Source organism: Leptonychotes weddellii, chromosome 3, assembly GCF_054177405.1.
Source record: "Leptonychotes weddellii isolate Sample4059 chromosome 3, ASM5417740v2, whole genome shotgun sequence".
NCBI classification, from domain to species: domain Eukaryota; kingdom Metazoa; phylum Chordata; class Mammalia; order Carnivora; family Phocidae; genus Leptonychotes; species Leptonychotes weddellii.
This window is the reverse complement of record NC_138371.1, coordinates 85,916,939-85,935,622: the sequence shown is the minus strand read 5'-3', so window position 1 is coordinate 85,935,622 and position 18,684 is coordinate 85,916,939. Positions and strand designations below refer to the sequence as shown.

The window sequence follows — 18,684 nt, the reverse complement described above, 5'->3', positions numbered from 1 at the left end:
CTTTAAAATATCATCATCAAAAAATATATTCTAGTTTAACATTTTAAATTAGCTTTAGAGCTTGAGAGAAGGAGAATGAGATTAGAACTTGAAAAAAACGCCAAAGATTGAATCATTCTCCTGAAATCTTTTGCATCACTTATGAGTAAAATTACATTAAGGTTAAGAAAGATACATACTTCATTTCACTGTAATATACAAAAAGAGGACACTAAGAATCTACAAAAACATTTCTCAAACTTTTTAAAAGCAATGTAAGCCTTTTCAAATAAAACATCAAACAGAAACTCAGCATTTGTATAGCACAAAACTAAGATGGCTATGGCTGAGGTAAAGGAGGGAACTCAGCTCCATACCATCAGCCTCAACCACAGTTATGGGAAATACAGCTCTGGGAAATATAGTGTGCAAACCATGGAAGATAAATTGGTCAATAAACTCAATTTTCCTTTTTCAATGCTGTTTTTCTACTTGCTCCTACAAGGCTTACTTCAAATCTACTTCCTCCAGAAAGCCTTGCAACTTAATCAAGCCAGAATGGTTCCGTCCATGAAAGTGCTATAGAATTTATATTTGTAAACTTCATTTCTAACATTTCCAATATCCTACACTTTACATTATAGTACACAGAGAGATATACTTGCCAATCTTCCATTCTTGATTAAAAGTTTCTCAGAGAATAGTTATCTTTCTTAATCCATATCCCTAAGAACTTACCAAATAGAAGACGCTCAATAACATTTATTTGTTGAAAACAGGAGGTTAAAGGTAGGTTAATCAATGTCTAAAGGCAAAAATGGCTTTAAAATGTTCTAATGTAAGAAAAGTAAAACCTGGACTGATAACAATCCCTAGCTGCTCTCTATGAAAAGTTGGGTGCTCTACTGTGGAAAACACTATGAAGGTTCCTTAAAATATTAAAAACAGAATTACCACATCATCTAGTAAGTCCACTACTTGGTATTTACACAAAGAAAACAAAATACTAATTCAAAAATATATATACATCCTCATGTTTATTGCAGCATTATTTATAATAGCCAAGGTGGAAAGCAACCTACATCCCCATCAATAGATGAGTGGATAAGGAAGAGGTGCTATATGTTTATCTGGAATATTGCTCAGCCATAAAAAAGAATGAAATCTTGCCATTCATAACAGCATAGATGGATCTAGAGGGTATTATGCTTAACGAAGTCAGACAAAGAAAAATACTATATGATTTCACTTACATCTGGAAGATCAAAAACAAAACAAACAGAAAGCAGAAACAGACCCACAAACACAGAGAACAAAGTAGTCATTGTCAGAGAGAAGGGGGGATGGGGAAATGGGGAAATAGGTGAAGGGGAGTAGGAGGTACAGACTTCCAGTTAAGGAGTGACTAAGCCATGAGGATGAGAGGGACGACACAGGGAATATAGTCAATGGTATTGTAACAGCATTGTATGATGAAAGATGGGAGCTATACTTGTGGTGAGCACAGGATGACACATATAGTTGATGAATCATTATGCTATACACCTGATACTAATGCAACATTGTATGTCAACTATACATCAATTAAAATTTTTTTTGGTCCAGCAGCCAGGTACATAGCAGCCACAGTGTGTCGCACACACGTGACACACCACACACAGTCACACATCCCCAGCTTCACTCCTATGTCCCTGTCAGCTGCCAGGTGCACAGTTGCCACCATATGCCACACCCAGCCACAGCACTGGGCCCAGTGGCATACAGTGGCCAATCACACACCCCCAGTCACTCTTGTGCTTCATGGGAATCCGGCATAGGATTAGTGGCTTGGAGCAAATTATACACACACTGCAGCCCTGTTTCCAAGTTCCCCAGCAGGCTTGCCCCCTCAGAGCTAGCCTACTTGGGTCCCCCTAACACCATGATAGCAAGAACAACCCACAACAGACAGACAGTCAGTGCTGATGACCGCACTGAAAGGAAAAGTAACTCACACAAAACAGCAGGGTGTAAAGGATATATGTAGGATGCTCTCCTGAAGTGCCAGGTTCTGGTGAACAGGGAACACTGCACTTCAAGACACTCCAGGAACTTTTCTTCATAGAGTCATTATTCTCAAGAGCAGAAGACACAGAAACAGAAACAGACAGGCAGACAAAAATGAGGAGACAGAGAAATTTATCCCCAAAGAAAGAACAGGAAAAGGCTACAGCCAAAGATCTAAGTGAAACAAATATAAATAACATGACTGATAGAGGATTCAAAGCAATGATCATAAGGATACTCACTGTACTTGAGAAAAGAGTAGAAGACGCGAGTAAGACCCTTAACACTAGATGAGGAATAACACAGCAGATATAGGGCACAATAAACAAAATGAGAAACACGCATGGGGGCACCTGGGTGGTTCAGTGGTTAAGCGTCTGCCTTCAGCTCAGGTCATGATCCCACGGTCCTGGGATCAAGTCCCATGTCGGGCTCCCTGCTCCGCGGGAAGCCTGCTTCTCCCTCTCCCACTCCCCCTGCTTGTGTTCCTGCTCTCGCTATCTCTCTCTCTGTCAAATAAATAAATAAAATCTTTAAAAAAAAAAGAAACACGCATGATGGAATGAACAGCAGGATAGAAGAAGCAGAGGAACAAATCAGCAACCTAGAAGACAGAGTAATGGAAAGTAAGCAAGCTGAACAAAACAGAGAAAAGACTGATGCAAAACGAAAACAGACTTAGGGAACTCAGTGACTCCATCAACTGTAGTGACATTCATATTATAGGAGTCCCAGAAGAAGAAGAGAGAGAAAAGGGGGCAGGACATTTATTTGAAGAAACAATAGCTGAATATTTCCCTAATCTGGAGAAGGACACAAATATCCAGATCTAGGAGGCACAGAGAACTCCCATCAAAATCAACAAAAGCAGACCCACACCAAGACATATTGAATTAAATTGGTGAGATACAGTCATAAAGAAAATATGTTAAAAACAGCAAGACAAAAGAAGTCATTAATTACAAGGGAAAACCCAGAAGGCAATCAGGAGATTTTTTCAACAGAAACTTTGAAAGCCAGAAGGGAGTGGCATGATATATTCAAAGTGCTGAGTGGGAAAAATCTGCAGCCAAGAATACTCTATCCACCAAGGCTATCATTCAAGATAGAAGAAGTGATAAAGAGTTTCCCAGACAAATAAAAACTAGAGGAGTTCATGACCACTAAACCAGCACTGCAAGAAATATTATACGGGACTCACTGAGTGAAAAGCAGAGACCAAAAGTGACAGCATATAGGGAGGAAACACAAAACCAGAAAAAATGATTATTTTTGTAAAAAAGCAGTCAAGGAACTCACCAAAAAAAAAAAAAAAAAAGGATATAAAACATAATAACATATTCCTAAAATGTCAGAAGGAGAGAAGTAAAGAATGGGTTGAAACTTAAACAACCATCATCTTAACATAGACATCTATCTATCTATCTATCTATCTATCTATCTATCTATACATAAGAGGTTATATACAAATCTAATGGTAACTATATATTGAAAACCAGGACCCCTGGTGGCTCAGTGGGGTATGTGTCCGACTTTTGATTTCAGCTAAGGTCATGATCTAAGGGTCGTGGGATCAAGCCCTGTGTCAGACTCCAAGCTTAGTGGGGAGTCTGCTTGAGATTCTCTCTCTCGCCCTCTGCCACATTCTCTCTCTAAAATAAATAAGTAAATCTTTAAAAAAAACACTAAGCGGGTGCCTGGGTGGCTCAGTCGTTAAGCATCTGCCTTTGGCTCAGGTCATGATCCCAGGGTCCTGGGATCAAATCCCACATCAGGCTCCCTGCTCAGCCGGGAGTCTGCTTCTCCCTCTCCCATTCACCCTGCTTGTGTTCCTGCTCTCGCTATCTGTCAAATAAATAAATAAAATAAATAAATAAATAAATAATAAAAAATGTAAAAAAACCACTAAGAAATATGCAAAGAATAAAGAGAAAGATATCACTAAGAAAATCAGCAAAGCATGAAACAGTAAAGAAAGGATCAGAGAAAATCTTCAGAAACCAGAAAACAAATAATAAAATGGTAATACATATCTATCAATAATTACTTTGATTGTAAATGGACTAAACCTTCCAATCAAAAGAGACAGGGAGACAGAATTGATTAAAACAAAACAAGACTTATCTACTGCCTACAAGAGACACATTTTAGATCTAAAGACACCTGCATATTGAAAGTGAGAGGACAGAGTAACATCTATCATACAAACGGATGTCAGAAGAAAGCCAGAGTAGTAATACTTATAGCAGATAAGTAGACATTAAAACAAAGATTATACCAAGAGACAAAGAATGACACTATATAATAATAAAGGGGGCTAACCAACAAGAAGACATAAAATTGTAAATATTTATGCACCCAACATAGGAGCACCCAAATGCATAAAACAGTAACAAACTTAAAGGAACTAATTGATAATAATACACTAATACTAGGGGACTTTAACACCCCACTTACATCAACGGACAGATCACCTAAACAGAAAATCAATAAGGAAACAACGGCTGTGAAAGACACACCGGAAAAAATGGATTTCACAGATATATTCAGAACATTCCATCCTAAAACAGCAGAATACACCTTTCCATATGCACATGGAACATTCTCCAGAATACATCACATATTAGCCCACAAAAGAAATTTCAATAAATTCAAGCAGATTGAGATCATATAATGCACATTTTCTGACCATAACATTATGAAACTCTTATGTATATTCACAATTATTGTCCAATTCCCAATGCAGCTGTGGCCTCTTTGGGCTTTTAAATTCTGGGGAAACTTAAGCCCATTATTAGAAAAGGGAAAACAGATTATGGTGTAATATTTAATTCTGACCACTCTTCTGATTTTAAATAATTCCTATTCATTAAGAACATTCCATTTAGTAAAAACTGGTGAGGCAGGAATGTTTGCAACATCCTCCTTACAATGTACTTGGAAGTGTTAATGTATATTAACAGTGCCTTAAGGTTCGATAATAGAAGCAGAGCCTTTCAAATGCTTATGTGGACTGTAAACATTAAATTCCAGAAAGATACTTTGTGTCTGATTGTATCTGGGTAGGGTTTAACTCACCACTGCTGACACCTCTGCTTTTCAATTTGAATTTTTTCCAAGATTATTGAGAGAACATTGTAATAACCCAGCTGTATGAAACAGCAAGAGCCCTGAACAAAATTACATCAGCTTCCAAAGAAATCAGAGTAAACTTCTTTAAAATTGAAAATGCAATCAATTACATTCATACTTTGCTAGTGTTCTAGATAAAAAAAATTTCACACTAAAAGATGACTTTTTAATAAAGTGTATTAAAAGATCCCCTAACCCCAAAGCCCACTTAAAGGAATCTTTTCTCCTTTACCTCTGTGCCTAGAATAAGTGAAGGTGGATAGTAGTAGGCTGTGGACCTGATTTAAAATATTGGTAACTGGTAGACAAGATATCCCTCTTGTCCAAATAAAGAGACATTACTTGATGCGTTTCAATGGTTTCAAGTCAATGACAACAAAAACATTAATAAGAAAAAAAAAGTTCTCTCTCTCTCTCATTCATTCATTCATAAAGCATTAACAGGAAATGTATTCCCCAGATACTATTAGATAGACATGGCTTGAGTCCTAGGAGTTCCCATCTATGGGAGAGGAGCAGATGAGTACAGAACATAATTTAAACTATAGTAGAAATACGAGCACAAAAGAACTAGGCAACAAGGATGGTGATACAGAATAAGAGATATCTGAAGAGTGTTTTGAATGGTGATTTTGTTGATGGACTTGGGTTAAGAGTGGGATACAGCAGGAAAGGCATTCATCATAAAAAGAACAATGTAATACAGATATCATAGCATAAAAAGATACAAGACCAAAAGGAAAATCAATGAGAAAAAATTGATAAGTTAGACTTAAAATTACAAACTTCTGCTCTATGAAAGACACTTTTAAGAGAATGAAAAGCCACAAACTGGGAGAAAATATTTGCAAAACATATAACTGATAAAGGACTTGGACCTAAAATAGACAAGGAACTCCTAAAACTTAATAACAAAAAAGAAACAATCCAGTTTTAAAAATGAGGAAAAGAACTGAACAGAGACCACACCAATATATATATATAGAGAGAGAGATGGCATATAAATATACAAAACGATGCTCAACATCATGAGAATCACAAATTAAAACAAAAAGAATACACTACTACACCCAATAGAATGGCTAAAATTAAAAAAAAAAATTAACTTGACAATACCAACTGTTAGTAAGGTTGCTGGGCAAGAGCATTCATTCATTGCTAGTAGAAATACAAAATGGTACAGGCACTTTGGAAGACAGTTTGACAGCCTCTGACAAAAATGAACGCAGTCTTACCACATATTATGGGTTTAATTGTGTCCCCCACAAAAGATATACTGAAGTCCTAAAATCCCAGTACTTCAGGATGTGATCTTATTTGGATATAGGGTCGTTGCACATGCAATTAGTTAAGAAGATGTTATACTGGAGTAGGGTGAGCCCTTAATCCAATCTGACTGGTGTCCTTATAAAAGAAGAGATATAAACAAACAGGGAGAACAGCACGTGAAGATGGAGGCAGGGATTGAAGTGATTCATCTATAAGCCCAGAACCACCAAGGACTGCTGGCCATCACCTGAAGCTAGAAGAGAGGCATCACACATATTCTCCCTCAGAACCCTCAGAAGGAACCAAACCTCCTGACACATTGATTTCAGATTTCTAGCCTACAGAATTGTGAGAGGATTAAATTTCTGTTGTTTTAAGCCAGAGAGCTTGTGAAACTTCCTTATGGCAGTTCTAGGAGACTAACCAAACTATACAATCCAGCAATTGCAGTCCTAGATAACTACCCAACTGATTAAAAACTTATCCAAACAAAAACCTACATGTGAACAATAACAGTAGCCTTAATAATTGTCAAAGACTGGAAGTAACTAAGATATCGCTTTATCTTGGTGACTGGAAAAACAAACTGCACATCCATAAAATGGATTATTCAGTCGTAAAAAGAAAAAGTTATCAAGCCACAAAAAGACATGGATGAATCTTAAAAGCATATGGCTAACTGAAGAGACCCAGTCTGAGAAAGCAGTGAACTGTGTCCTTCCAATTATATGACATTCTGAAAAAGGCAAAACAATAGTCATTAAACACATGAGTGGTTGTCTGGGGTACTGGCTTGGGAGGAATTAAATAAGTGAAGCACAGGGAATTGTTTAAGGCAGTAAAATTATTCTGTAGATACTGTAATGGTGAATACAAGACATAAAACATTTGTGAAAACCCACAGAACTTTACATTACAAAGAGTAAACTTAAATGTTCACAAATATTTTTTTAAAAAAGTTAGGTGGTCAGGGGATCCCATGATGGAATGCAGAATGTGATAAAAGAATTTAAATGTATCATTAAATATGAAACACTCTCACTGAAGGAAGTTGAGGAATAAGATGCTGAGCTAAGTAATTTTAGAATTGAGTGGAATCTGTAAGAATAATGGCAAAATGAACTGTACGTAAGCACTATATTCTAGTTGACAATTTTCTTTCCCAAGGGTATATGGGTTAACACTACTGAAACGACCATACCTGTATACTGGAATTGAACAATTAAGTAAATGGATGACAGATGGTGGGAGCCAGGATTCTTACTGTAGGAATGGGAGGTTATAGATAAGCAAGAGGAAGAGGCTAGAATTAACTACATGGTAATCAATTACAGTTGGAGACATAAGTATGAACAGATGGTTACATATAAAAGTATTTGTAAGTATGTGTATGTATGTGTGTATACACAAAAACACACACACAGACACATACACATTTCTCCTTGCTCCATCAGCTGAAAGGATCTAAAAGAAATGACACCCCAATAGATATGAATACACACCTAGCCCCCTAGATTCTGGTTCTTATATCATTCTTCAATAAAAAGAAACCAGGATTTCTTAGAGAAATGGCTGATTCTAGGACTGGGACAAGAAATATATAAGATGAGGCTGGAGCACCTTGGAGTATTAAAAAGTAAGAAAATGCTCAAAATAATAAAAGAAAACCCTTCAAAAAAACCAAAACCCCAAATTGGACAAACAAAACAGCCCACAATGAAGGGAGTTTGTCAAAAGGACACAGGATTGAATTGAAAGAGTTCCCCCTGGCCAAACCTAGAACAATTTGAGCAGCAAAAAAAATAAAGTAGCAGTGGATAATAACCCAAAACATAAAAATAAATATCCAGGAGTCCATACAGAAAAACTGAATGCATAAATGATTAAATTTCAAATAGTTTGTGTATTTATTCTGCCTTTAAGCAAATGGAGTATAACTCCATATTCCTTAATTATGGGCTGCATATAGTTACTTTCTTTCAAAAAATACAGTATGGAAAGGAAGGAAAAAATAGTAACTTTACAGTGGAGAAATCTGACAAACACTGTATCAAGACAGGTGATTTACACCTATGGCGAAAAGTCATATGGATGGTATGTACCCTTGATCTAGCATGAGAACAGAAAAAGAACATTAGGGGAAAACTGAGAAAACCTAAATAAAGTATAGTTTTTATTTAATCATAACACATGAATATTGGTTCATTAATTAAGACACATATACCATATTAATCTAAGACAATAATAGGGGACTGGATATGGGGTACACAAGAACTCTGTACTATCTGTAATTCTATAAATTCAAAACCTAAATAATTCTAAAAATCTAAAATAAAAGATTATTTTTTAAAAAGGACATTAAAAAAAATAAGGCTGGCCTTAAAAATAAGGAAACTAAGGAAACAGGCAAATGATGCTGATTTAAAGGAATACAGATACTCACACCAGCGCAAAATGTTTATGCCATCACCCTTATTCTAACATTCAGCTACATTCATTTGAGTACTGTGTCCTGCAGATTCTTCTGTCCTAAAGACTCCTGTTGCTAAATATAGAAAGTCTGGCACCTAGAGACTTCCTATAGAATAGTAATTGATAGAGAGACTTACGAGCTGGATTACTTCAGGTCAAATATTTCAGCTCCTAGCACATACTAGCTGCATATTCTTGGACAATTTACTTAACCTCTCTGTACCTCAGCTTTCTCATCTATAAAATAAGAATAATAATGATAATAATAATAATAATAATACCACCCCATAGGGTTGTTGTGAGGATGAAGTAAATTAATACACGTAAAGCATTAGAACAGAACCTGGCACACAGGTGTTAGTTAAGTGTTAACTATTTTTTTTTTTAAAGATTTTATTTATTTATTTGAGAGAGAGCACATGAGAGGGGGGAGGGCCAGAGGGAGAAGCAGACTCCCTGCCGAGCAGGGAGCCTGATGCGGGACTCGATCCAGGGACTCCAGGATCATGACCTGAGCCGAAGGCAGTCGCTTAACCAATTGAGCCACCCAGGCGCTCAAGTGTTAACTATTTAACTAGTTCATTCATTCAACAAAAATGGATCAACAGACACAGGAAGCTTATAAATCCAAAAGAGTAAGAGCTCAAGGAGACAGTGTAATTCAGCCTGGGCCTGGTAAAGGAAATCTAAGATTTGTAGATACCAATGGAATAAAAACTGCCATCTCAGCTCACTTTGTCAAATGTGGGTAGGTTTATAATAAAGGAAAACTAAAATTCTTCATGTCTATTTTAATTTCTTAGTCCTCAAATCTATAAAGTTAATATTGGCAGAGTATATATCACAGTATCAATTTTAAGGTCTTCTGGGCAGAAATAACCTTCAAAGGGGGTCCTTCACTGTTTCCACACATCTATACATTTCTGCCTGCAGAGAAACTGACAAGGGTTTTCAAACTTGACTTTTGCCTGTAGAAATACTTCTACCAGCATGGAATAAGTCCCAGAGCCTCTCCCCTCCAAACTCCTCTTCCAGAGAAGCACCTTGACCAAAAGAAAAGCATTGGTAATGATGACTATAGGGCCTTTGTTCCAAATATTTATCTATTAATGTGTCCCAAAATAGCCACAAAGGGAAACCAAGTAGGTCAGCCCTAACAAATGGTTTCCTTTTCTTTTGAAAAAGGAAGCAACACTTTATTTGGTATACTCCCCTCCCCCCCCCCACAAATGTTTTCTCAAGTAACAGGAAGGAGAAAACCTTTTAGAAAGTGTGTGTGTGTGTGTGTATGTGTGTGCGTGCATGTGTTAGGGATGGGGAACTAAAATAGAGTATTAACAAAAAAATGTTAAATAAGATGAAAGTAGGAATTTTCTGGCTTTGATAATAGATACTGTAGACAAGTAAAGACAGAATCCATGCACTGAAACTTTTGTCCATTATGACACCATATTAGGCCATTATGTAAATCCAGGATATTAATCCCATCTTCTTAAGTAAAAATGAATATTGTAAAATTTTCTAATACTATATTTCTACAAAGAACGAGTTTTTTTTTTTAAAGATTTTATGTATTTATTTGACAGAGAAAGAGCACGAGCAGGGGGAGGGGCAGAGGGAGAAGCAGGCTCCCCACTAAGCAGGAAGCCCAATGCGGACCTGAGCCGAAGGCAAACGCCTAACTGACTGAGCCACCCAGGCGCCCCAAGAACAATAGTTTTTAAATACTTGACAAATAAGGTAGGAAATGTGCAGATTTAATATTTTTCTGCATGTATATCCTATTAAATTACCTGGTTTGTGTTAATGTGAAACTATTCTTCACATTTATAATTTTTCTTTTTAAGTAGGCTCCATGCCCAGTGTGGAGCCCAGTGAAGGGCTTGAACTCACAACCTGGATATCAAGACCCAGGCCAAGATTAAGAGCTGGACGCTTAACCAACTGAGCCACCAGGTGCCCCTGCATTTACAACTTTTTAATGAATAAAGACTTTTAATAATTTTCAACTGAAGAACAAGGACAAAGTGGTTTACAAGTAATTATTAAAAAACAAGGTAACAGTGCAACAGCCTCACTGTGGACTGTGGTCTGAATTCCATTATTTATGGAACACAAATTGACAAGAGTTTCTGTATATTCATTACACAGTTCTTGAAACAATATTTAATTGCATTAAACCAAGATGCGGGGGGAGAATAGGAAGTGTTTAAAACAGTTTGTAAAGTTAATTTTATTAAATGTTGCAGCTTTGTTTTTCTCTAAAATTTAGTTTTCATTCCAATTTAAAGTTAATTATTACCTTATATACAGTAGATAGATTATATAAGTTCACAAGGAATGAATACATTAGAAAAAGATAATAGTGGAAAAATACTAGAAGGAGGAGTAATGCCAGTTGAAGGAAGTCATTTTAAAGCTGGGGAGGAAAGATCACAGTAGACAGCTACATTACACAACACTCCAAGTGGGTATTCAAGCATTTAAAAAAAGGAGGTTTGATAACAGAGATGTAAAATTGCCCTCCTAAGGCTTTTAGCTATTTGATAAGTCAAATATTCATCATATCAAAACATACTTTTTAATTTAAAAATCAGAAAAAGGTGGTTGACCTCCAAATTATAAACTACATTTCCTTCTCTGACTTGACTACCACTTTGTGATAAGAGCAAGAAAAGAACAGTATTAAAAAATCGAATGAAGGTCAAAACCAGAGTTCACATAATTTACATATATACAAGTTCTTTCTACTTCATCACTTTTAATTTACAAACTTTCATCCACGTTAGTTTAGTAAGATTCCATCAAAATGGCATTTCAACTCTACTGCTAACAGAGGATATTAGAGGTTGTGAGCTATGATCTTACACTTGTGCATCACACTGTTGAGGATTCTTTTTTCATAATTAACATCACTGATAGAATTTAACATAATAACCCTGTAAAGTCGAATAGGTGCAAAAGAGGAAGTCTTTAAAATGTGGGTGAAAAGAGACAAGTAATTATGATGGACACAAAGTAGAGTTTTTTTTTAAAGTGCTGAGGAAATATTAAATAGTTCTTTTAAATTTATTAAATTAAGAAATAAGAATGTTGTTGTACAAATGGTGTTGAAATCACTCAATATGTGACAAGTGCTATGAAACTGTAAATAGTAAGAGATGAGGAAAAGCAGTTGGTATAATGAAAAACTCGTACCGGCTAAAGGCTCATCATGAACTCCACACAATTCTTAGTCTAATGTTAACTGAGGAGAAGCAGGAGTTGGTTGAAGAAAAGTTAAGAAGGCTTAAGGGGCCAATCAAGTGTTTCTTTTAATCCATGAACACTTCTATAGATTTAAGACCCATTCAAATGTCTCTATGACGTCTCCATGACATCAAAGTAAACAACAAGGTAGCAATGACATAACACAGCTGTTGAGATTTTCCCTCTCTATCATCTGTGGAGAGATTATCAAGATGGTTGTTACCTGATACAGTATAATCTCTATGGACATAAAATTGATCTGTTTAAAAACTGATATAGAGGTGCCTGGGTGGCTCAGTTGGTTGAGCGTTGGACTCTTGGTTTTGGCTCAGGTGGTGATATCAGGATTGTGGGATCGAGCCCCATGTTCCTTCAGATTCTCTCTCCCTTTCTCTATCCCTTTCTCTCTCCCTCCCCCACCGCTCCTCCCCCTGCTCACTTACACACTCTCTCTCTCTCATAAATAAATAAAATCTTTAAATGGACTGCCATAAAAAACTGATATAAACACACACATGCATCTATATATGTATCACACATATATTTTATATATATTATATAAAATGCTTATGCCTAGTTTTGAGGTTTTGAAGGATGAGTTTACATTTCTATTTGGTGAAAACACCCAGGGACTAAAAACATGAGCCTCTTTCAGTCATTTTGGGCTCACAAATTTATTGATTTATGAAGAGACTTTTGGAATTCATCCTGTTCCAAAATAGAAATTGCTGCTATTTCCCAAATGTCTATGTCCTGTCCCTTCAATTACATTGTTGAAATTCTTCATAGGCAATGACTATGTTTCTAACTCCTAACATCTAATCTAAACAAATGCCTATAGAATAAAGAGTTCAAACTAAAAACTTCAGTAATCATAAATCAGCATAAACCAAGAAACCTTGTATCAAACTTTCTGCACAGCATTCATGTTCATGTTACACCCTAATTCATTCTTTTTCCTAAAGAAGAGACTGTGGAGATCAGCCATTGGTGAGTCTATATGTAACTAAAGCTAAGACAGTCAATTGGGAGAATCTCTTTGGTTCCACTTTTATTTCTTAAAAAATTCAGTATGTTTTCTTCATTTCTGTTTTTTAAACGTTTTGCTGTTACTTTTAAAGGCATCATAAAAACAGCAACACATTTCTCAAACTGAATAAAAATGAGAACTTTATTGATTCACATTACTGAGAGTGTATGTAAAGAGTATCATAATTTATACAACAAGAACTTCCATTTTAGTGAGAAAACATGAATATTATATATAAGTACATGGTACTTAAATGTATCAAATTGTTTTGTTTAGTGATAATAAAGTAACACTTTAATATTATGTTTCACACTCATAGGAAATAATTAACAATAACTTCTAGAGTAAATTCTTAAAATTCAACTTTTAAGTAAGCAGTATTATGACAAAAAGAGTCAGTTTCATTTGAGGCTGAATTTAAGCACATTCATGCTTTCTCTGCCAAGAACATAAAATTTTGGATCACTAATGTTAATATGTTTCAAGTACACACCTTGCATGCACGTGTGTGTATATTCACAAGCACAAACACATACACAACACATTCATTCTCATTCTCATTCTCTTTATCTGTCCCCTCTCCTTCTCTCTCTATATATAGACAGAGAGTCATTTGGAAAGACAAAGAATACACGGTAAATAGTAGACACCAAAAATTGGTTGTGGAATTTTATAAAAGATGTAAAAATCATGAAACACTTACTTCATCAGCCACCATACACCTGGAAAAAAATAAAAATAAAACCAAGTTAATATTTTAATGATTAAAATCACCCATTTTATTTTTATTTATTTTTTTTTAAAGATTTTATTTATTTATTTGAGAGAGAGAATGAGACAGAGAGAGAGAGCACGAGATGGGGGAGGATCAGAGGGAGAAGCAGGTTCCCCGCCGAGCAGGGAGCCCGATGCAGGACTCGATCCCGGGACTCCAGGATCATGACCTGAGCCGAAGGCAGCCGCTTAACCAACTGAGCCACCCAGGTGCCCCCAAAGTCACCCATTTTAAAAGTTTTGATTAAGTAGCTTGCCAGAAAACAGTTTACAAATGTTAAAAGTACTAATCCAGAGAGACGTGTTTACAAGTGTGCTTGAGAACATGGGCCAGTGCTGATTTTGTAAGACTCTCCAGCGGCCAATGGCATATGGGTATGCAGGAGGGTTAGCTTCAGAAATGTTCCCCACGTCCACCCATGGCGATACTTACAATAACCCTTCAAAAATGAGGGCAACATGGCAAGTGATTGTACCAATGAATGCCCTCCTTACCAATAAATCTTAAAATTGGCCTTCTCTAGAGATGAGAAGAATGCTGTATTAAAGTACAAAAAAAATATATCTTAGCCACATATTAGCATGTTATACCTACAATTTTATAGCTATATTATATATGCTAAGCCTATTTTCAAGCTGAATTTTGGTTTCTACTACTATTTGGCTAAATTTTCTCTTCTCTATTCTTTCTTATTCATCAATAGAAGTAAATTCTGTCCACTGAAAATTGAAGATAGGGGTCAGAAACTGAGAAAACAAAAAACAAAAAGAAAGAATAGCAGGTGTGGTTAGGATCATGAGGGGTCCCTTAGAAACACTGAGTACATCATATGGGGAAAAGCCAATCTTGTAACTGAGGGGATTTCCAGACAACCTAGAAAACACTAGAATATTAGAATTAGAAAGGAATAAAGTACTTATTTCCATTCTCTTCTTCCCTTATTCCCAATGGTCTTAACATTACACAGTTTTATAAGATTTCTTTTAAAATAAAACACAAACTAAGAATTTGGTAATAAATATACCATCAAAGGATAAGTTATAGATAAAATGGAATTTCAATCTTAGAAAAAAAAGTCAGGTTACATAATGAGTATTTTTAGAGAAAAATAAAATACAAATACTTGAACTGAAATTGAAAACATATTCAAAAGTAAAAAAGTGTATTACATGTTTTGCAAACAAGTCTAACAAACAGAAAACTAAAAAATAATTTAAAAACATGATTTATTCCCAGAAAGGTCCACATGCATACTTATTTTTTCATTTTAAAATGCAATTCAAATTTGGTAAAGATGTCACTTGAAGGGTATATTAAGTGTCTACTATGTACCTAGCACTGTTCTAAGTGCTAGAGATATAGAGCAGTGAATTACAGAGTTCTTTCTTCATAGAGGGTGCCTGGAAGAAGACAATAAGGAAACATGTGGCTTAAGTGGTAAAAGGTGCTAATAAAACTCAAACAGGGTAAGGTGGTATAGGACCACATAGAAAAGGATCTGTTCCATAGAATGGTAGGGAACAGTCTTTATGATAAGGCAGTATGAAGAGATTTGAGCAAGACACAATTAAAAAAAATATTTTTTATTTAAATTCAGTTTAGTTAACATATACTATACTATTAGTTTCAGGGTTAGAATTTAGTGATTCATCAGTCGCATAGAACACCCAGTGCTCATTACATCAAGTGCCCTCCTTAATGCCCATCACCCAACTATCCCATACCCCTACCCACCTCTCCTCCAGCAATCCTGTTTGTTACATGCATAAGCCAGTATCTCCTACAGTCTGCCTCCCTCTCTGTTTTTATCTTTATGTTTCCTTCCCTTTCCCTATGCTCATAGGTTTTGTTTCTTAAATTCCACATATGTGTGAAATCATATGGTATTTGTCCTTCTCTGACTTATTTCAATTAGCACCCTCTAATTCCATCCATGTTGTTGCAAATGGCAAGATTTCATTCTTTTTGATGGCTGAGTAATATATATACCACATCTTCTTCATCCATTCATCTGTCAATAGACATCTGGGCTCTTTCCATACTTTGGCTATTGTGGACATTGCTGCTATAAACACTGTGGTGCATGTGCCCCTTTGAATCACTATGTTTGTATTCCTTGAAAAAATACCCAGTAGTGCAATGGCTGGGTCATAGGGTAGTCCTATTTTTAACTTTTGGAGGACCCTCCATACTGTTTTCCAGAGTGGCTGCACCGGTTTGCATTTCCACCAACAGGGTAAGAAGGTTCCTCTTTCTCTGCAACCTCACCAACATCTATTGTTTCCTGAGTTGTTCATTTTAGCCATTCTGACCAGTGTGAAGCAGTATCTCATTGCGGTTTTGATTTCTATTTCCTTGATGCCAAGTGATGTTGAGGATTTTTTTCATGTGTCTGCTGGCCATTTGAATGTCTTCTTTGGAGAAATGTCTGTTCATGTGAGCAAGACACAAATTTAATGAGGAAGAGAATCGTTGAGAAAATCTGGAAGAAGACTATACTTTTTTTTTTTTTTTAAGATATTGTTCATTCATTTGAGACACAGAGATTCAGAGAGAGAGCGAGCATGAGCAGGGGGAGAGGCAGAGGGAGAGGTAGAAGCAAGCTCCCCGCTGAGCCGGGAGCCAAATGCGGGGCTCGATGCGGGGCTCGATCCCAGGACCCTAGGATCATGACCTGAGCCGAAGGCTTAACCATCTGAGCCACGCAGAAGCAGCCCTGGAAGCCCTGAGCCCTGTTAGAAAAGTATTCTTAAACAAAGTGATCAGCAAGGGCAAGGGCCCTGAGATAAGAGGGTTATGATGCAATTAAGAAGGAACAAGGAAGCTAATGTGACTAACATGCACTAAGTCATGAAAATGATAGAAAATAAGGTTGGAAGGCAGCTGGGAGAGCCGTATGGCATGGAGAGCCTCAAAAGCGATTGCATGGAGTTTGGCTTTTCTTAGAAGCCTTTGGAGGGAAGCAACATTTTACCTTTTAAAAAGATTACTCTGGCTTATATGGAATAAACTGTAGAGGGCAAGAGCAGAAGCAGGAAGAACAGTAAGGAAGCACCTGCAGTAGACCAGGAGGGAAATAATGAGGTACAGATGAGTGGTAGAGGTAGAGGGGGTAAGAAGTGATCAATTTAGGTACATTCTGAAAGTACAGCCAATAGGATTTGTTGATCAATTGGGATGTGGATGTAAAAATAAAAGAGAGAAGTCAAGAATGAATCTTAAGATACTGGCTTATGCAATTAACCCTAAAAAATGGTGGAGATGCCATTCACTGTGATGTGAAAGACTCCGGAGAAGTAGGTCTGGTGATGACAATCAAGCATGGGACATGCAACCTTTGTATCCATTAGATTACCATGTCGAACTGTTAAGTAGGCAACTGGATATGTGCATCAAGGGAATGGTAAGGACTAGGTAAGGACCAGGATTCCTGCAGTTAAGGACAGTTCAACAACAAGACATGATTTTCAATGAGTCATCATAGAAAAACAACTGACCACGTCTCTCTCTGTCAAATAAATAAATTCTTAAAAAGAAAAAAACCACTATCCATAAATGGAAAAACCAAGGCTGGCATTGGAATTATCATGATCAACACTAGAAGCTAAAAAACCATGAATGAGGATCTGGACTACCTGAACAGAAAGCAGAACTCATGAATCTTTATTCTAGCCAAGATACCCATTACTTGTAAGCAACGGCAAAAAGATATTTGAGGCCAACAATATCTCCAAAATTATAAAACACAAGTAAACCAGAAAAGGAAAAACTACTTAAGAAAATAACCAAACAAAAAACACACCTTAACACAGATTCAAGACAGGAGAAGATAAAAAGGAAATCTAGTCAGCTTCATATGCATGAATTTAATGGATGATGTGTATTCTACATAAGGACTCTAGAAGCAGAAGGGACATATTCTGAAAATCTATAAGTGAAAAATTAAAGAGATTTTTTTTTATTACCTCTCTTTAATTTTTCACTTACAGAAAAGGAGAGGGGGTACTAAAACTATTCTAAAGCAGAACACCAAACATAATTTTTAAAGTCAGGAAACTAAATGAAATCACCTAGAGAGTAAGAGTATAGGAAGAAGAGGAGAGAGCTATGGCTGACCCCTGTAGCACTTCAACAAACAGGGGTACGAAGTGGAAAAGGACCCAGCAAAAGGGACTGAAAAGGAGTGTCCAGTAATGTAAAAAGATACAAGAGGAGTATGATGCCCTGGAAGCCAAAGAAAGACATTTTTTTGAGAAGGGGAGAATGAACAACTATAGTAAATGCTCTTAAAAACATCTAGTAAAATGAGGTCTGAAATTGACCATGTGCTTTGGGAGGAGATCATTCATAACTCTGACAAGAGCAACTTTGATAAAATGGTAGGAGACAAAAGCCTTCCTTGAGTGGGTTCAAGAGGGAATGGGAAGAGAGGAAGGGGAGAGAGTAAATAGAGATTACTGTCACAAAGAATTACCGTGTAAAGGGAAGAAGAGAAACATGGTAGTAGTTGGCAGGAAAACTAGGGTCCAGAGAACTTATTTATTTATTTAGTTAGTTATTTTTATTTTATTTTTTTTAAATTTTATTTTATTATGTTATGTTAGTCACCATACAATACATCATTAGTGTTTGATGTGGTGATCCATGATTCACGGTTTTTGTAGAACACCCAGTGCTCCTTGCAGTACGTGCCCTCCTTAATACCCATCACCGGGCTAATTCCCCCCTCCCC

The 18,684-nt window shown here is 36.4% G+C and overlaps 1 protein-coding gene across 10 annotated transcripts in view; it reads right to left on the bottom strand.

The window, feature by feature from the left end:
• The window catches only part of ZRANB3 (zinc finger RANBP2-type containing 3), a 289,657-nt gene that overhangs the window by 181,427 nt on the left and 89,546 nt on the right, over positions 1 to 18,684 (bottom strand). For all 10 annotated transcript variants that reach the window (XM_081814547.1, XM_081814552.1, XM_081814545.1 and 7 more), the window contains one exon: positions 13,881 to 13,899. In XM_081814547.1, coding sequence (XP_081670673.1) covers positions 13,881 to 13,899 — 19 coding nt within the window. The remainder of the gene's footprint in view (positions 1 to 13,880; positions 13,900 to 18,684) is intronic.